The following is a 19,918-nucleotide window of genomic DNA, read 5'->3' on the forward strand; positions in this document are numbered from 1 at the left end:
CTGGGGAGATGAGAGTAATCATACACAATGGGAGGTGACTGTGGCAGAATATGAACCATTTGTCTGGTAGCTTGGGGCTCATGAGTATGGAAGTCCAGACTTGTCCTGCCTCCTGATGCCATTCCTTTCTTCTGCTTTGAACTCTTCCCTTCCCCAACACTTGGGGACAGCTTGGGTTGGAGAGGAAACTGAGGCAGAGAGGTGTGGTGACTTGCCCAAGGACACATGGTGGGTTTGAGACAAAGCCATTAGAACCTTGGCTTCCTGACTCCCAATCCAGAGCCTGAACCTCTACCTCTGTCAATTTACCTGGATTCTCATACACCATGGTGGTTCACTTTGAATCTGCATCACAGTAGAACAGGAAATGCTGCAGGAAGCAGCATTCTGTATGTTACATGCCTGGGCACTCCTTCCAAAGATACTGAATAGTCAGAAGACAAGTGACTGGCTTCGAGTCATTGTCCTCAAGCAAAGTTTGTCACCATGATAGATTTAAAACAAAAAGCAAATCATTTCAGCTCAAAATGATTCAATCACAATTCAGATTAACCTATGAAGACTTTTTTGTATGGTAAAAAGATAATCAACTATCCCTGACCACCCCAAAATTCATAGTACTGGAAAGTGGAAACTGTTTAGTACACACTTGAAGCACTAGACAACAATCTGATGCAAGTGACCAAGATCAATTAGTGGCCACGAGACCACTCAGAGGAATCACAATGAAATGCTCTGGCGAGTCAAGTCAGAAGGGAAGAAAAAGGAGGAAAAACAAAAAAAAAAACCAACCCCCCTCCCCACACACACACACACCCCACCAAGGTATCTGTCTCTTGACCAATTAGCGTTCCCCCTCACATACTGCCACCTGTGCCAAGCTCAGTCCTCCCCACAGGTACATATGACGAGGCCAAGATAAAGAATTTTACTGGTCTTCAGCCCCTTGAGGGTTTTCAGAGAATCTTAGGATATAAAAACCAAAAGCATTTCAATGCAATTTATTTCTGAAAATATCTGCCCTTTAATTGTTGGATTCAGGCTGGGAAGAACAGAAGCCTGGGGAGTCACTGCTGCAAGTGCAGATGGTGCTACCTCATCTTATGGTGGGAAAAAGAAGCAAAACAAAAAGCCACCTTACCCACTGTGGGAAATAGGCCTGAGGTTCAAAGTATTTCCCAACATGGACATTCTCGGCATAACTGCCCAAGTCAGCCTGTAAACTGTAAGCAGCCAGCAGGAAGTAGATTTCTTCTTTGTGGGAGCACCGAGACCTCAACACCTGTTCCTTGAGATGGCAGTAGTACAGGTGCCGTGCTGCCTTGTCACTGCAGGATACAGAAAGACAGCTTTGTTTAAGCTAGAGCAGAGATCGCATGCCAGTACGGCCAGTCACATGCTGCTTTACTAAGAGAATGGACACACTTACGGTATCACTGATGTATACAAAACTGCGTTTCTTTTAAATAAGCAAGTTCTCTGTTATAGTAGCATTTACAATCCCAGTCAGGATCAGAGCTCTGTGGCATTAGGCACTGTACACAGTAACAGTCAATCTTGGTCCTCAAAAGTTTACAGTCTAAACCATCAAACTAGCTGAAAGTTGAAGAAAGGAATTCAGAGTGTCACTTTTTTTGGAGCGGAGCGGGGAGATAGTACTGGGGCCCAAAATGATTTAAGTGCCAGGTGCCACATAGGAAGTTGAGACAGGAAATCTGGGATCCATTCCTGGTTCTGAGTCCCAGTCCAGGGTCTCATCCAAAAGTTCGTTCTTCCTCTCAAGACTGATTACTGCGCCTTCTAGGTGAGGCACTCGTATGTTTTATATTATTAGTGAATTGCCTGGGAGGTAGAGATAGCGATAATCTTGGATTTGATTCTTTGGGTTTTGCAGTCCTGTAGGAGTACTCAACTGGGATATTAATCAGGGAAGGTGAGCAAAGAATAAATAAATAGGGGAGGTCACAGAGCCAAGACCTCCCTTTCAGAACTCTAGGGTATATTTGAAAGAACCTTCATGACTACAGTGACATGCCTTTATGTACCTCTCTCTGCTTCCTAAATTCTATTGTAGAGGAAAGTATCAGAGGGGTAGCTGTGTTAGTCTGAATATGAAAAAGCGACGAGGAGTCCTGTGGCACCTTATAGACTAAGATTTATTGGAGCATCATTACTCCATTGTAAACAATGGATAGAGTAGTGATGCGCCAATAAATCTGTTGGTCTATAAGATGCCACAGGACTCTTCGTCGCTATTGTAGAGGAAAGACGCTTGTGCTGCCAACTGAGACCCACAAAGGGTATGTCTACACTGTTATTTAAAAACACACTGCTGTCTCAGGCTAGGGGGCTACTTAATTGCAGTGAAAAGGTTCTTAGGCTCAGGTTGCATTTCAAACTAAGTACCATCCCACCTTGCAGGGTTCCAGAATTCAGCCTTCCAGCCCAAGCCGGCATATATACACACCACAACTAAACAGCCCCTTAGCCTAGGCCTCAGCAAAATACGGCCCACAGGCCAAATCCAGCCCACAGAGGAAGTGGGGAGCTCCAGGCAAGCTCCTCTCCTTGCCCCACACACCACTCAGAAACACAGCTGGAGGGCACTTTCTCTGAGTTTGGAGGAGGCGGGGCAGAGATTCAGATGCTGCTCCCACTCCCAGCACAATGTCTGAACAGTTGGCACAACTCCTCTCCCCTCCTGCTTAGTTATTCACTCAAGCATATGGCCAAGTAGGCAGAAACATTTTAAGCATTGCAAGCCTTTAGCGCTGAAGGCAGGCAAGGCTTTGGCCAGAGTCTGCCTCGGGCACCCCAGCCCTTCCCCAACCCTCTACCTCCTACTCCTGCCCCACTACTCCCCATGTACCCATACCCCCTCCAAACTCTGGCACCTTAACCTCCTGCCCCAGATCACAAATCCCCTCCTACCCTAGCTCACATCCCAGAACCCAGCACCCCAGTCCCCTGTCCTAGGTCACAACTGCCTCCTTCACCCAGACTCCATTCCCTTACCTCAAGCTCCCTTCTGCACCCAGCCTCCATCCCAGACCCCTCACCTCCATTAATACCATGGAAGAGTGCAGCCCTCAACCACTTTCCAAAATCTTCCCCATATCAAAAGTTATTTCCCACCCCTGCCTGAGCCCAAGCCCTATCAGCAAGACTCAGCCTACATGGCCCAGGTGCAGGTTTTTAAATTCCAGTGCAGACATTTAGAGAAAGATGAATCCTGGGAAGTCTCCTTTTAGCAGTAAGAAAACCTCTCCTCAGAGGGAAACTCTCGCCCCTTAATCCGAAGAGAAAGATAAAAAAGCCTTACACAGACAAGGACAGCAAATGCTTAAATGGAGCAAAGATTATGCTGATGTTAATGCACCTGAATGCTTCCAGCTCTTGGCTTGCCCTGGGGCCAGAACCATACCAGCAGTGCTGATGCAAAACATACTTGTCAGTTGTTCATTTTTAACTGACTCATCCTTTGTTCTGCATGGGGAAGGGGGGGTAAGGGTAGCTGTGTGCATCCTGTATTCCACATGAATGGAGCCCACTCAAATGAAAAATTCTAGAACTCACAAGTCATTCCTTTTGTTCACTTCCAATTAGCTAGCACACGCATGGCTCACATGCAATTAATACAAAAAATAAGTTACCAAACAGAAAAATACTAGGTGGTATCCTAGAGCAACAATTTCTATGAACATTTTGCGAGTATTGGTCTAATTTTCTTTTTAATCCAGTATGTGCAGATGTTTGTTGGATACATTTTAATAAATATTACCCAGCCACAATGGGCTGACAGGCACCATGGGCCCCAGGACAAGGTGGGGGGTTGGGGGGAGAGAAGGGATGACTTCATGTTCCCAGGGGAGGGGGGGGGGAAGACATCCTCAGGCAGAAGGGTAGGGCCAGGCTAGTCAACCCTCAGTGCTGCCCAGACCATGACATGCACCTCCTCTCTGCCTCCCAAGTTCTGAGAATTACATGGAGCCACACTCTGGCAGCAATTCAAAGGGCAGTAGTGATGGCGACTGGAGAGCCAAGCCCCCAGGGCAACTGCCCCCAATTGCCCATTGGCAGGTCTGATATTACCTACCTACATCCACACCCAGAGAAATAAAAGTGAGTTAAGATTTCCAAACAAGAAGGAAGGGAGAAAATACTGTAGACCGAGTGGGAAAAGATATAAAAACAAAGCTGTCATTGTTGTGAATAAATGGATGGGGGAGTTCAGAAAAGAGCAAAAGCTAAATCAAAGCATGCAAGGGAGAAGATGGAAAGTAGACAGCGGCACTCTTAGGGCACATCTCCGCAGCAAGGATAAAGTCGAAATAAGCTACACAACTTGAACTACGTCAATTGCGTAGCTGAAGTCAAAATAGCTTATTTTGGCTTTTGGCGCTGGCCGAGAAAGAGCACTCTTCTTCCACCTTCCCTAACTCCTTGTAAAATGAGGGTTATAGGAGTTGGAGCAAGAAGTCCTCCAGCTCGACATGATGTTGACGTAACCGCTTGTACTGTAGATGCTGCTGTGTAGACATACCCTAAATAATTTCTCTAGCTTCAGTCTTAAGAGTTGTTTACATGCAAAAACAATAAAAAACAGCATCAAATTTTAGTGCAGGGAGCCTTAAAGCGATAGTTGAGAAGCATCAGAGTATGAATCCTACCAGGATGAAAGTCAATTCTGGATAAAAGAATCTACTGCCATACATCATTACTGATCTCTAGGGAATGACTGTAGGACGACAGCCCCCCCAGAGGGAAGGAAAGAGCTCTTCAAAAGAAAACATGTGTGTGTTTTTTTCCATCCAACAGTTTTCTTAAAAAGTAAAGTGGTTACCAAGGACAGATTTACCTTATGACCCTTCCATTTTCTACGTAGTACTGCACTCTGAAGAAGGCAACAAAAGGAGGGGTGAACTTCTCCGTCCCCTTTAGGGCAAAGGGAGAGGGGGGAAAAAAGTGTTAGTTTTTCCCATGAGTCCAGCATCTTGTGATCTTCCTCACCATTCTGTGTTTTGCCCTCTGTTACCCAACTCCAAGCCCGCTCCCCACTTTTTTTTTTAAATGATTAGTCACCATGCTTAGCCAAACAGATATTGCCTTGGGAGCTCCTGTCAATGAGATACTATGCAGTATTTGGCCAAGACGCAATGCAGATGAAGCAAACAAGCTCTATTTTCTTATATCCCACAGCTCCAGCCCTCACGCCAAGAAAAAGGCGAAACCTTTTACCTCTGCAATATGTTCCGCCCTTCCTGACCAAAGCTGAGGCATGTGCTGTGTCTCAGATCCATCTGCGTACATGCATAACGTATCAAGCACACCTATGGAACCAACCGTAACAACTCCATCGCCAAGGCATTCATGTAAAACAATCCAGTCACAACATTGCACAACACGTGCAATGATGGTATTTTGTTGTCAATGAAGTGGTAAGAAGGACAGAGCTAGCCAACAGCACTGGATGGGGAGGCATATGGGGGGGGGGGGGGGTAAATATGGAAGGCTTACAAGACCAGGATTCAATTCCAGATTCAGCCACCAACTTCCTTTGTGACCTTGGGCAAGTCTCTTTGGTTCCCATGTGTAAAATGGGGATTAGGCCCAGAGAAGGTAAGTGCTCTCCTACCTCAGAAGGGGTGTTGTGAGGCTAAAGCTCATGAATGACAGCAAGGCACTCAGTTACCACGCTGATGAGGGCTATGTGAGTGTCAACACCAGCATGCTGCCCTGACTGGTTCCACGGCAGCAAAATGCTGTAGTCACATTTTCAAAGCTTATTCTCATTTGGAAGATGTTAAAATGAGGGACTGTCTGTAACCCAGTGTAAGTGCAGGGACACTGATGGAATCAGCACTCTCTAGAGGTGGAAGAAGCCATAAATTCATCTGCTGCACAAAGTATCTTTCTAGAGAGGTGCAACAAACAATACTGTATACAAACATGTCTGAAACCTAACAATGTAGTTGAATGAAAACATTAGTTTCTTCCACAGCTTACGATTTTGTTTTGATGTAGAAAATATGACAATTGGGCAGGGAACAGTCTCTTTAAGCTTTTTTTTTTTTTTTTAACTAAAAGACTGACAATGTTGATTTGCAATAGCTTGTATGAAATAGCTAGACACATGCCTTATTCACATCACATGATTTTTCTTAACATTTCAGCTAGAGTAAAGAAATCAAGACTCTTAATAAAAAATGCCCTTCCTCCCTACAATTGCTGCTCTATATACACCTGTCAAGTCACAACTCCAGCCCCCCATGTGTTTTAGTCCAATGCCCTGTGGTACACAAATAGCTGTGTCAGGTCATTTTACCCAAAGCGGTGTTGTTTTATATAGCAAGCATTCTCCAACCTTTCCATGCAGCAACTACTCTCAAAAAGAGAAAATGATTCTGACTCCTTCACCTTCTAGGAACAACACCCCCCGCCCCTGCCTTGCAGCAACCACAGCAATTGTGTATTAAAGCATTTAGTATTTTACACTTCCACATTTGTTAGTGCAAAATACTTAATGTAGTTTTAATCTCTTTTAATCCCATTTAAGAGCTGAAAATGAGACTCAGTTCTGTGACCAACCAGTTTGCCAGAGCACCAGCAAATGCACCACAAACTTCAGTTTGAGGCTTCCATTTCACAGTGTAATCATAGCAACACAAAGTTAATAATCTCTTGAAAAAAACATATTTGACCTACTTTGTTTGTCTCTTTCTTCCATTCCTTTGAGAAGTATTTGCTAAGCTTCTGTTCCAGGTCCATAAATACATACTCATTGTCTGAAAGAGAGAGGGGGGAGTACTTGTAGGAAATGGTAGCTGCTTCTGAAGTGCACATTCCCCATCTGACAATTACTTAGAGACAATTTTCAGAATCTTCCAACAGTGCACATGAATCATAGTAAAATGTAACCCTAGTCTAGAGCAGGACTAGGTAGGCACTAGTGAGGGAGCTGGTAGTGGGAAACAAGGCTTTGTTCTTCAACTATTATGTTGCTGGGAATACAAATTTGGAAGAAGTTCATAAACAGGCCTGACCCCTCTAGGTGCTAAGGAGTTGGAGAAGTTTCTCCACCATCTTGCACAATCAGGGCCAATACTTGCTCCTTGAGGCAAACTTATTATGGAAGGGAGAAATGCTGGCTTGAATGAATCTTACTGTCAAAATTAGTAGAACACCACTGGCTTTTAAAAGGAAACCTTCAGCAACCATTTTACCAGAGCTGGTATGCTATATAAACCATCCCTGACCCACAAAACGGACAGTCTCGCCTCCCTCCAAAAAACAAGTGGCCCTGTGGCATCTCAAAGACCCAAGTATTTCTGATGGGATTGTGCTCCCTTGCACACAAGAGAGATTCCTCTTTTCCAATACACCCAAACTTCCTCTTCTGAAAGCTCAGTTCCTCTCCCCTCTTGCGCAATTTCTCTTACAGGGTTAGAGCAACTGCACTGGAAAACAAAGGAACTCAGCCTGTCCTGAATGGTTGGAACGCTCTTCAGCTAAGAGGGTAGGTGCTAGGGGATGGAAAGAGGCAGCTGGACAACTACAATCTAAAAACCACTTTATGGGCCTTGTAAAATATTTGGTATTTTGTACCTGTCACAAGATACCAAAAACAAATGCAATTCAGCTAGCGAAAACTTGTTTGGCCCTTCAAGTCTGAGACGACTTGAGAGTGCCTCAGGCAGCAGAGGTAAAGCCAGCTGAGCACGGTCACGTGACCAGCCCCTTTATTCCCTGGTCTCGCTCAGAAAAAGTAGTGTTTTGACAGCCAACGTAAGCACCAAGCAAAAGAGTTTCTTCCTAAAAGACCAGAAATTGGGGCCGGGGGGAAACCAGACTCTGAACATTGTAAGCAAAAGCTTCAAAGCACAACTGAAAACGGGGAAACCGGAAATGCAAATTGACAACCTGAAACCATATAGAAAAAAACAGATTACACCCACAGTCCTTGTCCACTCTATGGACTGCAGCAGTCTGACCACAAGAGGGTTCAAAACAGTTATTCAATGTTTTGGGGTGTCCCCTCCCCAACACAAAGAGGTAACCTCCATGCTCAACCAGCATTTTTCCATACATTACTATGAGGGAGCATTACATGAGATCCAAATGAGGAAGTGACCCCCCCCCCCATTACATAAAACCCCTGAATTAGCAGCACTCCCCTCTCCCATGAGCCCTATTTCCCTATTACCCTCACCCCAGCCAGGAAACTACCTCTTCTTGTGCTCACAATAAATTCTGTTCATTGTATGCTGCCCCCAAACATTCAGCATGCCACAGCTTTTTGCACTGAAAAGTGTTTTGTAGCATCAAAAGACTTGCCAGTGGTGTGGAGACTAGAGGATTTGAGAAGACCGAATTAGGGAGTCTGGCATGCCACATGATATGCAAGTTGTGTTATTTTGACAAGGAGGCAGACAATGGGGAGAGGCTGCGCCTTATCTTTCCCTCCATTTTTTTCAAGCAAGAGCAGCCCCAAAACTGTTTAAATTTATGAAGGAAGGGAGGCTTGAACTCCTTCCCACACAATATCTGCCACTGTGTCCAACCATGATCGAATAAGCACCTTAGCTAATGTGTGCACTAAGATGTCCAGGACAGGAGTGAAATAGTTAACAATGACAGTCAAAGTATTCCCAATCAGGCTTTAGTGAAAACAGTCTACAGAAATGCATCCTGTCAGTCACCCTTTGCCTGAAAGGCAGTCTAAGAGTCACCACACAGGTAACAGCAGCTCACTCTGAAGATTCTCTGTGCAATTCTTGGGCTAGAGGTTAAAAAAAAAGAAAACGGCATTCTGGAGCACAACTGTGTGGCCAATTCAAGCAGAAAATGCCATGAGTATGGCTACACAATCCTATCCTACACAGGGCCTGCAAGGATAGAGGACTCCTCTGTTACAGACTCCCCATCCTCATGTTAGACTGCTCTTTCAGCAACATTTCTGATCCCACTGTATTAGGTGAGGGCCTAAGCAGCACCTGGATCTATTTCAGGTGTGGTTAAAAGCCCAGTCTGCACTGCAAGGTGTAATCACAGCTGTGGAAGCAGGTAGGAAACATTCACCCTCTTCACAAGTTACATAGGTCAGTTTGTGCCCACATAGAAGCTCTTCTGACATCACAATCAAGACTGTAGATCCAGCATGCAGCCCAATCAGGTTTTTAATCAAGGCATTCAAGAAAAATTCGAGCAACTATCCCACACTGTCTCAGGAGGAAGTGACTGCAGAGCATACATTCAGCTCAACACCAGGAGCAGGTGTGGCATTGTATCGGTCACAGAGACCTGAGGAGAAGGAGCAGCCAAAACAGTTCAGTTACACAGAGAGGATTAGGATTGTCCCAGCCACACCTAGTATCCCCTTCCTGTCCTCAAGTTACTAAACAGATTACAGGAACACAACCTAGGTCTCTGGCAGGGTTGAAACACTGTTAGCTGGCAATGGCTACTAACAGAGTTTTAGCCACACTACATCCATATACAAACGATGCTTAGGATCAGCCTTGGTGGAAACTGACTACAGCAGTGGTCAGCAACCAGTAGATAGGGATTCTGGAGCCTCTGGCAGGTGATCCTGACAGGTTTGGCTGGGAGGCTATCAAGTGCTGGCACTTTAGCTGCTCCTCCCATTACCAGTGTTGCCCCGGTCCTCTGCCTTGGAGCGGTCCCCCTGGGAGCCTCCTGCTTGCTGTGCAGAGTGTGTGTGGGGGGGGGGGGGGAGGGAGGAAGGGGGAATACTGATGTCAGGGTGTCCCCTTCTGCCCCGAATGCCATCTCTACAGAAGGAGCAGAGTGGGGCCTCAGGAAACAGTGGGGAAAGGACAGGGAAGGAGACCAGGCAAGGGTATTTGGGACTGGAGGTAGATTCTGGATTGACAAATTCAAAGAGTGATCTTGTACATAAAAAAGGATGGAGACCACTAGGCTGCAGACAGGCATTGTTAAAACTTGTAGCTTGGACACAGCATTAAAAAAACCCAAAGCTGAGACATCCACAAGACAATTTCAGTGTACTTATAATTGTGGTCACCACTTAAACCAGATGGGTCAGGTTAGGGCAATACAGACAATCGTATTCTCAATTGAGAATACATTTGTCTGAACAGCAAATGTGACATTTAACCACACTTGGTCAACTGCAGGATTTTATGAACAGCTTGAACAAGTGACCTCCTTCCTTCCCTGCCTGCTCTCCCACCACCATTTCTTCTCTCCCTGCTCCTCTCAGTTTAGCCTGGAATTCTGGCAGTCCTCCCCTCCATCCAGGAATGCAGCCTCACATTCTTGCTTAATTAAGTTAATACTGTTGGAATGCCAACCTGCAGTGTAATCCTTAGGCTACAAAAACAAAAAGGCTCCCCCTACCCAGAAGGTTGTTGGTTTTTTTACTGGATTAGTTGTCAAGTTTGCAGATCTGTGTCAGATGCTTGTATTATCTCTAGTTTGGATGCATTCTTCTGTTCAGCAATGACGTGGCCTCCGAACTCTACCCATTTAAGAATAGAACCAGAAAAGAACTGCTTAGAATTGCAGTCTCACCATTTCAGACTAAATCTAAATGTAACTCGCTATACACACAGGCCAGACACACAAGCTGAGAAAGCTGTCATAGCTCCACCAACTCCAGCTGAGAGATGACAGTTACACATGTCAAGACTGGGCTCCCATAAGGACACATGTGCATTTACATATGTACCAGCGCCTCTTGGGACAGGTCTATGCGAGGGGTCGGCAGCCTTTTCAAGCCAAAGAGCCAAACTACATCAAAATTCAGAACAAGTGATCAAAGCTGTAGAAGAACGCCCATTTGCATGACTGAAAATATACAAATTATTGATAATTGACGTAATGATTAATAGCATAAATGAAACGTACTCACAGAATTTATTTAATGGGACTTCTGCAGATGTATCTTGTTGCACATTGAAGTTTACATCATAACCGGTCAAATCCAGCTTCATGCACTCATTCAGGCTGTCTTCTGTCAATCTTATGGCGGGGGCTGGGGGTTTTGGGAGTTAGGGTTCGAGTGTATGAGGACTCAGGGCGGAGAGGTTGGGTGTATGATGGGTCAGGGCACAGGTTTAGGGTAGGGGGAGTGCGGGAGTGTTATGATGTTGTAGCCAGATGGGGGCTGGGCCCCAGTTGGGGGCTTGCTGGCCTGGCTTCATTTTTAAATAAAGTAAAATATGTCCAACACAAAAGGCTTCAACAATGTCTATTTATGGCAGGGGTGGGGAACCTCTCTTGGGTCAGGGGCCACAGGAGAGAAATCAGTTGGGGAACCACACAAATGGGAAAAAAGCAACAAAACCACCACACTACAACCCTCCAAAAACCTCTAACCCTCATTCACGTGGCCAGCAACTGAGACACTTCCCGCCCACCCATGGGGCTAGAGCACCACGGGACTGAAGGGCAGGGAGGACAGAGGTTCAAAGCCTCAGGCCAGATTAACTCTTCTGGGGTTCCAGGATTAGTGGATTTCATGGGCCCCTCTACGTGAGGCCAAAAATGAGGGGTCCAGTGTACGGGACAGTGATGCCAGTGAGTGGGAGAGGGATGTGTCTGGCCAGGGAGGAGGGGGCAGGAGCAGCTCGGCCAGAACCTGCTGGTCTCCAGGGATGAGTATCTATCAGGCAGGATCTGCAGGCAGCGCTGAAAGAAGTGTATGTGCTGCTCCTTTAGGAAATCCAGCCACTCCTTGCCCCCCAGCGTCCGGATTCTCCGCAGACATCTTAGCCTCCCCTTCCCATCCAGCACCTGAAAGCTCAATATGCATCACCATCACAGCTGGATGCGCGCTCTCTGGTGATCACTAGGCAGAGGGGATGCCATGCAGCTCCCATGTCCTGCCTCCCCGGAGCACAGAGGAAGGTAGGGTGGATAAAGAAGCACACGTGTTGCCGTGGGGAGGGGAGGAGCAGTGCACACGTTTCCTCGCAACCTGGATCTGGCATAGAGCCTCAGGCACAGAGCCTCAGGTGGAAGCTGGTGCTGGCTCCAATCTTGCAGGGGGTACAAGGCTGCATTACCAGCACAGGTGCCCTGTTGCACGTGGGACAGAAGGGAAGGGGTCTGAGCTCAAGCCATAAGCTATATTGGGCTCCTAAGTGAGCCATATATGGCGCGTAAGCCATAGGCTGTCAACCCACGGTCTATGCTATGGCCTTCAGGTGGGATTCCTCTGGTCACGTACACATACTTGTGATCTCTCAATGAGTTTGCATGAGTACAAAGGAGCATAGCCACAATAACCATGTCACTGCCTATGCTAAGCCATACGGAGAACAAGTCAACCTTAAAATGATTAATTCTGCAGAAGAATCCAACCCCTTGTAATGAAGGCATAGCATGCAGCACAAGTTAAGCATCACTAGTGTTAGCAGTTTGCACTTTACCCGTGTAGTACTGCCAAGAAATCAGTATCCTCCCAGATAGTTTGAAGCAGTCTGGTTTGTTAAGCTTTCCTCCCCCAAGCCCAACTTTAACTTTTTCCTTGCTTAAATCGGAACATAAAGATGAAAAAAGAAACAGGAAATACAAACATTAAGTTGTTGCTCCACAGCAATTTTAACTTGACAAATTGCACAGCCTGTGTACATCAAGATTTATCTCCACAAAAAGTGGGCCAGATCCTCAGAGGACAAACTGATATAACTCCACTGACTTCTGTGGTGCTATGCCAAATTTACACCAGCTCCACATCTGACCCAATATGTATCCAGTAATACATTTATCAAGGAAAACTAACAGGAACAGAAAAAACAGCATGTATTCATCTGTGCTTGAGTTACTGTTATTGTAGTCATCATGACTGTTACATTTCCCAACTGTCTCTATTTTAGTTTTACTTGTATTACTATGGTCTCCTTAAAGAGCAGCAGTGTAATACGGTATTTAGTGCTCATATTCTGCTATCCCTATGGGAGCAATGTGTGCATGAATACCACTGGAGAATTCTCCAGATGTCAGGAAAGCAAAATACCAGATGGTACTAAAAGTCTCAACAGCCAACTATAAATGGCTCATTCATTAATTTGGTTGCATTAAGTGTACAGGCAGTCCCCGGGTTACATACAAGATAGGGACTGTAGGTTTGTTAAGTTGAATTTGTATGTAAGTTGGAACTGGTACATATTGTAGTGGAAACTCTAGCCAAATATTTCTCCAGAGCTCAGTTTTATTCACCCACACCTCACTTCCCCCAGTCCTTTATTCTCAAGCTGAGGTGTCTGCTGAGAAAAGCCGCTCCGCATCTCCCTGGTCTGCTGGGGGGGGGAGGGGGGGCGCTAGCTTCACATCTCCCTGGTCTGCTGGGGGGAAGCAGCTAGTGCGGGGTTGCCTCACCCCGTTTGTACGTAGGGATCCGATGCAAGTCGGATCCGTGTAACCCGGGGACTGCCTGTATTCCAATATTAGGAAGAGGCACAGACGGGATATTTTGGAGATTCAACGGAAATATATGTGAACTGATAAGAGAACAAAAGTTCCATGCACAGCTAGCCACTTAGGCTATGTCTACACTACAATCTCCAGGGAATGCGTCCACTCTTCCGCTTTTTTTGTGGAAGAGCAGAAACTCTTTCGGAAGCCCACGAGGAAGGAGGACTCTTCTGAAAGAGGAGGCTTCTCGAAAATTTGGCCCAGTGTAGAAGGGCCAAATTTTGGAAAAGTCTCTTCCGAAAAAACTAATTGGAAAAATGTGTGCAAATTGCAGAGTGCCATTTGTGTACCTTTTCCCCGATAGATCATTATAGTGTAGACACAGCTTCTGACAGGGCACAGTTCTTTCCCACATTACTTTTTAAACTACTGTACTCCCAGTTGTTCTAGCCAGTCTGCCTGTATTGATCACGCGATCCATCAGATGGAGACATAGCTCACATTAGACGTACCCTTTTGGCACTAGGAAGACAGCCCAGAACATGAAGAAAAAAATAAAATTCAGACATGTTGAAACGGGGGGTGATTAAGTAGTCCAACAGTCCATGGGCCTTACCCAAGGTGCTTGGACCTAAGAAGGACAGGTGGATCAGATTCTATGCGAACTATGGAAAGCTGAATGATAGTGACTGAAGTGCCCCATGCTTAGGGCTGGTGAGACTAAAAGAGCTGTGCAGGGGAGAGTACATGTTACCTTTACCATCACAATCCTCACACAGTTACTGGCAATTGCCTTTGGACTAGGATCCTATGCTTAAAGTCAACATTCGGCAGTCCCACAGGGATGAGTTTTATCGTTGTCCCTAAAGGGTGCCCTGGCCACCTTTTAGCATCTGGAAGCTGAGCTAAGGAGGGGAATGGCAGGATTCGCCTTGGTATATATTGATGACATTTGTACTTTTTCAGAGGTGGCAGAACAGGTACCCCAAGTTACAATGATGTTCAGCTACTGTCTGTCCTACCTATTAACAGTAAAGGTAAAGAAGTGAGGGTGACTTAGGTGGTTTATCAGGGACACAAGCAGGGAAGTGGTCACAAAGCCAGAATCTGAAAGGGTGGAGCCTCAGGGTACGTCTAGACTACATGCCTCTGAGGCGTGTAGATTAGGCTACCAGGCATAGGAAAATGAAGCGGCAATTTAAATAATCGCCGCTTCATTTAAATTGACAGTTTAAATTTACGCGGTAGTCTGGACGCACTGGTGTCGACATCAAAGGCATTTGTCGACCACCCAGGTAAACCTCATCCTAGGAGGCATACTTGGGTGGTCGACAAATGCCTTTGATGTCGACACCCGCGCGTCCTGACTACCGCGCTGAGCAGACAAACAGCTGATCAGCTGTTTGTCGGCTCAGCGCGGCAGCCATGTAAATTTAAATGAAGTGGCAATTATTTAAATCGCCGCTTCATTTTCCTATGCCTGGTAGCCTAATCTACATGCCTCTGGCGACAGAGGCATGTAGTCTAGACGTACCCTCAGAGTGGAGCACGATACAGGTTCCTGCCTTCACATGGGTGGTGAGTATTGCAGGAGATTTGTACCTCACCTTTTAACTCCTGAGTGGCTCTTATTCCTGAATCGTGTAAGGGCGGCAAACCAGAAAGAGTCATCTGGACCAAAGAGGTTTTAAAAATGGTGCTCTGTGCACTGAAGGAGGCCCTGAGCCAGGATCCAGTTCTGGTAAGCCTAGTTTTAATAAATCCTTCATGGATTCCTCAGACACAGGACAAGGCTGTGTTGGTGCAGACAAATGCTAAGGGACAGACGCCCAGTTGAATTTCAAAAGGAAACCGTACCCAAAGCTGACAGTGATTGGACTTCATCAGTGCCAATTGATCCTGGAGTTTGGGAGGTGTCGATGACAACTAATGACAGAACACGGTCTGGAATCAATGTAACCCAGTGCTTACGGGCTCTCTTATTGTGCCTCTGGGACTCAACTGTGTCCCAAGTCCTCATGCTCAGGGCTCAACAATCACGGCGAAACCCACTCGCCAGCCCCGCTCCGTGCATGCGCGAGACCCGCACTGTGCTTGCACGGACTGCCGGTGAACGGGTCAACCGGCTGAAATCTACTCACCACGGACGAGCAGATCAGCGTATCTGTCAAACCCTGCTCATGCTAATGGGCTTGCTTAGAGCTACTACTTTGAAGATTCCTTCAATTTACAGGAAGACAGGCTCATGTTTATGAGAGTGCTTCCTCAGTTCTTGAAGAGATCCCCCTGGATGGCCTGAAGAGGAGATTCAGAGGGCCACCTACAATAGAGCTGGACTTTTCAGCAAGGAGGACACTTCCTGCAGTATCAGGCCAATGTACAAGTAGAACTCCCCAGCCTACATCCAACTGGGGCCTCCTTCCCTTCCCCATGAGGTATTTGCAGGAATGGCATTCCTGTCCTTGTCACATACAGCTGGAGCAGGGCCGGACTAAGGAGTGGGCGAGCTGGGCAGCTGCCCGGGGCGCCTGATGGCAGCTGTAAAGGGCACGCGGGCCCCCCCTTCCCCCCACAGCCGTGGGGCCCTGCATGGCCAGGTGCAGCCCTGCCCCAGGCTGCAGGCCAGCTGCGGTGGCCGGACCAGGCTAGGCAGCGCATGTGCTGTGTGCCAGCGGCCGGGGGGGGGGGGGGGCATGCATGCGCCGTGCGCCCTGGGGGGAGGGGGAAGAGGAAGGGGAGGAGTGCCACGTGCCTGGGGTGCCTAAATGGCTCGGGCCAGCCCTGAGCTGGAGTGCAGTTAGCAGATATCGCACCTCCCCATGGTGTGCGCTTCCCTGATGCAATCCTGGCAACCCAGGGATGGGGAACCTAAAGCCTATGTGGCCCCCGGCTTGCCAGGAGCCAGCCCCCAAGAGTCAGGGCTCCCATTGCGGGGCTGGAGCATACAAATCTACTAGCTTCCCCACCCTCCAGCTCTGCAGTGCAAGAGGAACATGGGGAGTGTCTCTCTCCTCTCAGGCAGGGGCCATGTCAGTAAAGGGGGGGAGGGGCTGTGGTTTGTTGGTTTGGGTTTTTTTTGGTTTGCACTTGTGTGCGCCCCCCTCCTGCCGACTGATTTTTCTGTGGGTCAGAAGCCTCCCCCCCCCCCACCCAACACAAACAAGGTTCCCCACCCCTGTGGTAGCCACTGCTGAGAAGGGTTACAGACAGGAAGCAGGAATATTCTCCCAAGAGACTCAATCTAGGAAACCTTAAATTGTAGACTAACAAAACCTGTTATGTAACTGTTTAGTTATGGAACTAAATCATGTTCTTATTCTGTAGGCCAAATCTGAAGCAGTGGACAATAGAGCTACAGACAATGCAGCTGTAAGAAGGACCCAAAGAGTCTGCCCCATCTTTTATGCTCTTGAATGGAGGCATGAGGTGAGCCAACAGACACTACTTCCAAATTCTCTGGCCCCAGGCTCGTAGCCCACTGTGGAACACAATCAGGACCATTAGTCAAAGAAAAACTAAGCCTGCGGACAAGCCCTGAGATGAGAACACGGAGCATCTTGTAGATTCAGGTCTGCAATCTCCTGCATAAGACAGCCAGGGCCAAACTCACTCTTCTGGGGTCCTGGAGCTATTAAATTGTGGTCCCCCCCCCCCCACTCCAGGTTCTGGGGTAGGGCCAAAATGAAGGGTTCCATGTGCAGGAGGGAGCTGCAGGTTCAGGCAGAAGGGTGGATGGCTGGGGATGAGGCATTTAGGGTGTCGGAGGGGGCTCCAGGCTGCAGCCAAGGGGTTTTGAGTGTGGGAGAGGCTCAGAATAGGAGGCTGGGGTGGAGGGGTGGAGTCTGGGTGGGCGTTCGGGTGCTGGAGAAAGCTCAAGGCTGGGACTCAGATGGAGTTAATGTGGGAAGGGATTTGGGGCAGGGGCATGAGCTATGTAAGTGGGCTCAGAGTGCGGGGTAACATCTTGGGTGGGGAAGCAGGTGACTTAGCATGAGCCACAGTGCCTTGGCCTCACTGGCAGATACCCTGCCCCTTCATCTCCCATTGGCTGGGATTCCCAGCCAACCGGAGCTGTGGGAGTGGAGCCTATAGGTGAGGGCAGGGCAGAGCATGGAAGGGAATGGAGCTTCCCCTAGCACAGGCAGCAACCGGGGAGGAAACAGCAGTGTATGGAGCCACTTTCCCAGTCCCCCACCTCTCGGCAGGGCTGGATAACCTGCAGCAACTTTACTGGTTGCAGCCAAAGGCTGAGGGCTAAGATTGACTTGCAGAAAGAGCTGCACTTTTGGCTACCCAGGAATCTTTCTGCAGGGTCCCAGGCTGCAGCCTTCTCAAGTCTGCAAACCCCTTAAAATCACCCTGTGAAAAGCCACCAAGTGAAAAAGTTTCAGTAGATAAATCACTTCATCTAAGTACATGCAGTTAATGCTCATAGGTCTCTTCCCCCCCGCCCCCCCCCCCCCCCCATCACAGAATTTAATGAGAACTACATTCTTTAAAAATTACTCCTTGGAAAGGTATGCAATACTTCTAGCCCCAAAGTTATTTAAAGTTTCAACTTTCATGCAACATCTGACACTTTAAAATCAGTGGAGAAAAAAAGCAAGTCAAACACAGCTATAGAAAAACAGAGTAGAACCAGGTTAAATATACCTGCCCTGTCCCCCTCAAATGTGTGTGCTCGCAGACTGAAGATCAAAGGACTCTGACAAGGCTTTGGGTTATTTATATAGTTTGTGACCTTGTTACAATGAATTCCCACTCAGGAATCAACAGTGTGTAAATACATGCACACACACTGCAGACACACAAATGTGTCTGCGGATGTTTGCCAAGTCAGTTGTCTCCATGCATGGAGCTTGCTTACTTTTAATAATACTGAGGCCAAAGAAGTGAGGGTCTTTAATCTTCACTAAGTCACAAACTTGCTGGAAGAGCTCCTGTCCAGTGGCTTTTACCTGAAAAAACAAAAACACAAAACCAATCCAACATTACAGGTAGTACATGCATAATGGCACTGAACAACTCTTCAGAGTCATAGGTGATCAACAGACTCAAGAGCAGCCAGATTAGAATCACAGCAAACAATTCAGTTCTTGGGTCAGAGTTGGTAGATGTTTTGTGATTGCTGTAGGGCGTTTTTGCCATATTATATTTTTATACACACACACACTCTCTCTTATTCCAGTAAGACCAGACTTAGGAACCACTGTATTTGTAGCCTTTTTAGTAAGAGGCTGGGCTATGTCATCTAGACTATTCATACTGTGCAAATGCAACTAGATACTTATTTCCAATTCCCAATAACTTGAATCTTTTTAATTTCATTGTGCAGTGGCTGGACAAACCTAGGAGTGGCACTGGAGACACTAGAGCAGCCTGCCTGCAAACAGTACTGGATCAGTTACATGTGGAATGTTATTGTCACCACGGTCACCGACTACATGGGTGCTCTGGGGCTAGAGGGTGAGTGTGTGGGGAGACACAGGAGAGCTTGGCACTCACCCCCCTCCCCTCTCTCACACCAGTGGCACTGCTAACCAACTCCTCTTCCTCCCTTCCAGAGTGCTGCGAACAGTGAATTCAAGCTCTGGAAGGGAAAGGGAGGAACAGGGACAGGGCATGCATGGAAGAGGCAGGGCAGGAGGAAATGGGGGGAGGGGGAAGGAAATGGGGGAGGGGGAGAAGAGAGTCCAGCACCCCCTCTCCCCCAAGCAAGAGGAGTCAGCACCTATGATCTTCATAAACATAAGAGGCAAAAAGCTTAAAAACTGGACAGACGTACAGGTGGGACCTCCCTGGTCTGGCACCCTTGGAACCAGTTTGCCAGACCAGGGGAGGGCTGTGCTCCCCACTGGCACCCACCTGGCTGGAGCTGCTCTCCCAGGTACTAACCCTCCTGCCTTTGGTCAGGGCTGTGCTCCCAACCAAGCCTGTGCCTCTGAATCTGGCTAGCTGGAGCTCTCTGGTCTAGCAATATCCATGGTCCAAAGAAGTCCCAGACTGTAGAGGTTTAACCTGTAGGTTGCTACAGCCAGCCACCTAATTAGCACAGCAAGTTGACTTTTTTCAAACCATTATTGTGAATTTATCTATTGCTGTTCTCCAGAGACCAAATGCATCCCTTGAGTCTAGGACAAGGCTAGTCAATAGGCGGCCCACAGGACAAATCCAGACCATCAGAAGCTTATGAATGGACCACAAAGATCAAATGCGCGCACAGCCATGGCAGCTTGTGCAGAGTTGTGCTTGTTCCCCAACACAGGTCACCTGCAGCCCCACCAGCTCTGGCATGGTCATGTGTAAAACAGCAGATGCTGGCGTCTGGGTTCAGGATTCAGCGAGTAGGAAGCAGAAGACTTGCTGGATGGAGTCGGCGGGAGATGGGGGGGGGGGGGGATTAAGGGTGGCAACTGTGGAGTTATATGCCTCAATTTAGGTCTCAGTTCTGCAATGGGGAAAGTCTGAGGTTCACGGAGTGTGATTTCAGTTAGCCTTCCATTCCCTCTGATCATGG

At 47.4% G+C, this 19,918-nt stretch overlaps 1 protein-coding gene across 5 annotated transcripts in view; it reads right to left on the bottom strand.

Moving 5' to 3' along the window:
• The window catches only part of FRMD1 (FERM domain containing 1), a 63,455-nt gene that overhangs the window by 16,599 nt on the left and 26,938 nt on the right, over positions 1-19,918 (bottom strand). For 3 of the 5 annotated variants that reach the window (XM_075924662.1, XM_006122927.2, XM_075924663.1), the window contains exons 3-6: positions 18,269-18,359; positions 6,706-6,785; positions 4,859-4,935; positions 1,142-1,328 (exon numbers count right to left, since the gene is read on the bottom strand). In XM_075924662.1, the coding sequence (XP_075780777.1) occupies positions 1,142-1,328; positions 4,859-4,935; positions 6,706-6,785; positions 18,269-18,359 (435 nt within the window). Of the gene's footprint in view, positions 1-1,141; positions 1,329-4,858; positions 4,936-5,238; positions 5,331-6,705; positions 6,786-18,268; positions 18,360-19,918 lie in introns of those variants that run through there. The other 2 variants (XM_075924664.1, XM_075924665.1) reach the window with 2 other exon arrangements.

The sequence above is a fragment of the Pelodiscus sinensis genome, chromosome 3 (genome assembly GCF_049634645.1).
Source record: "Pelodiscus sinensis isolate JC-2024 chromosome 3, ASM4963464v1, whole genome shotgun sequence".
In the NCBI taxonomy this organism is placed as follows: domain Eukaryota; kingdom Metazoa; phylum Chordata; order Testudines; family Trionychidae; genus Pelodiscus; species Pelodiscus sinensis.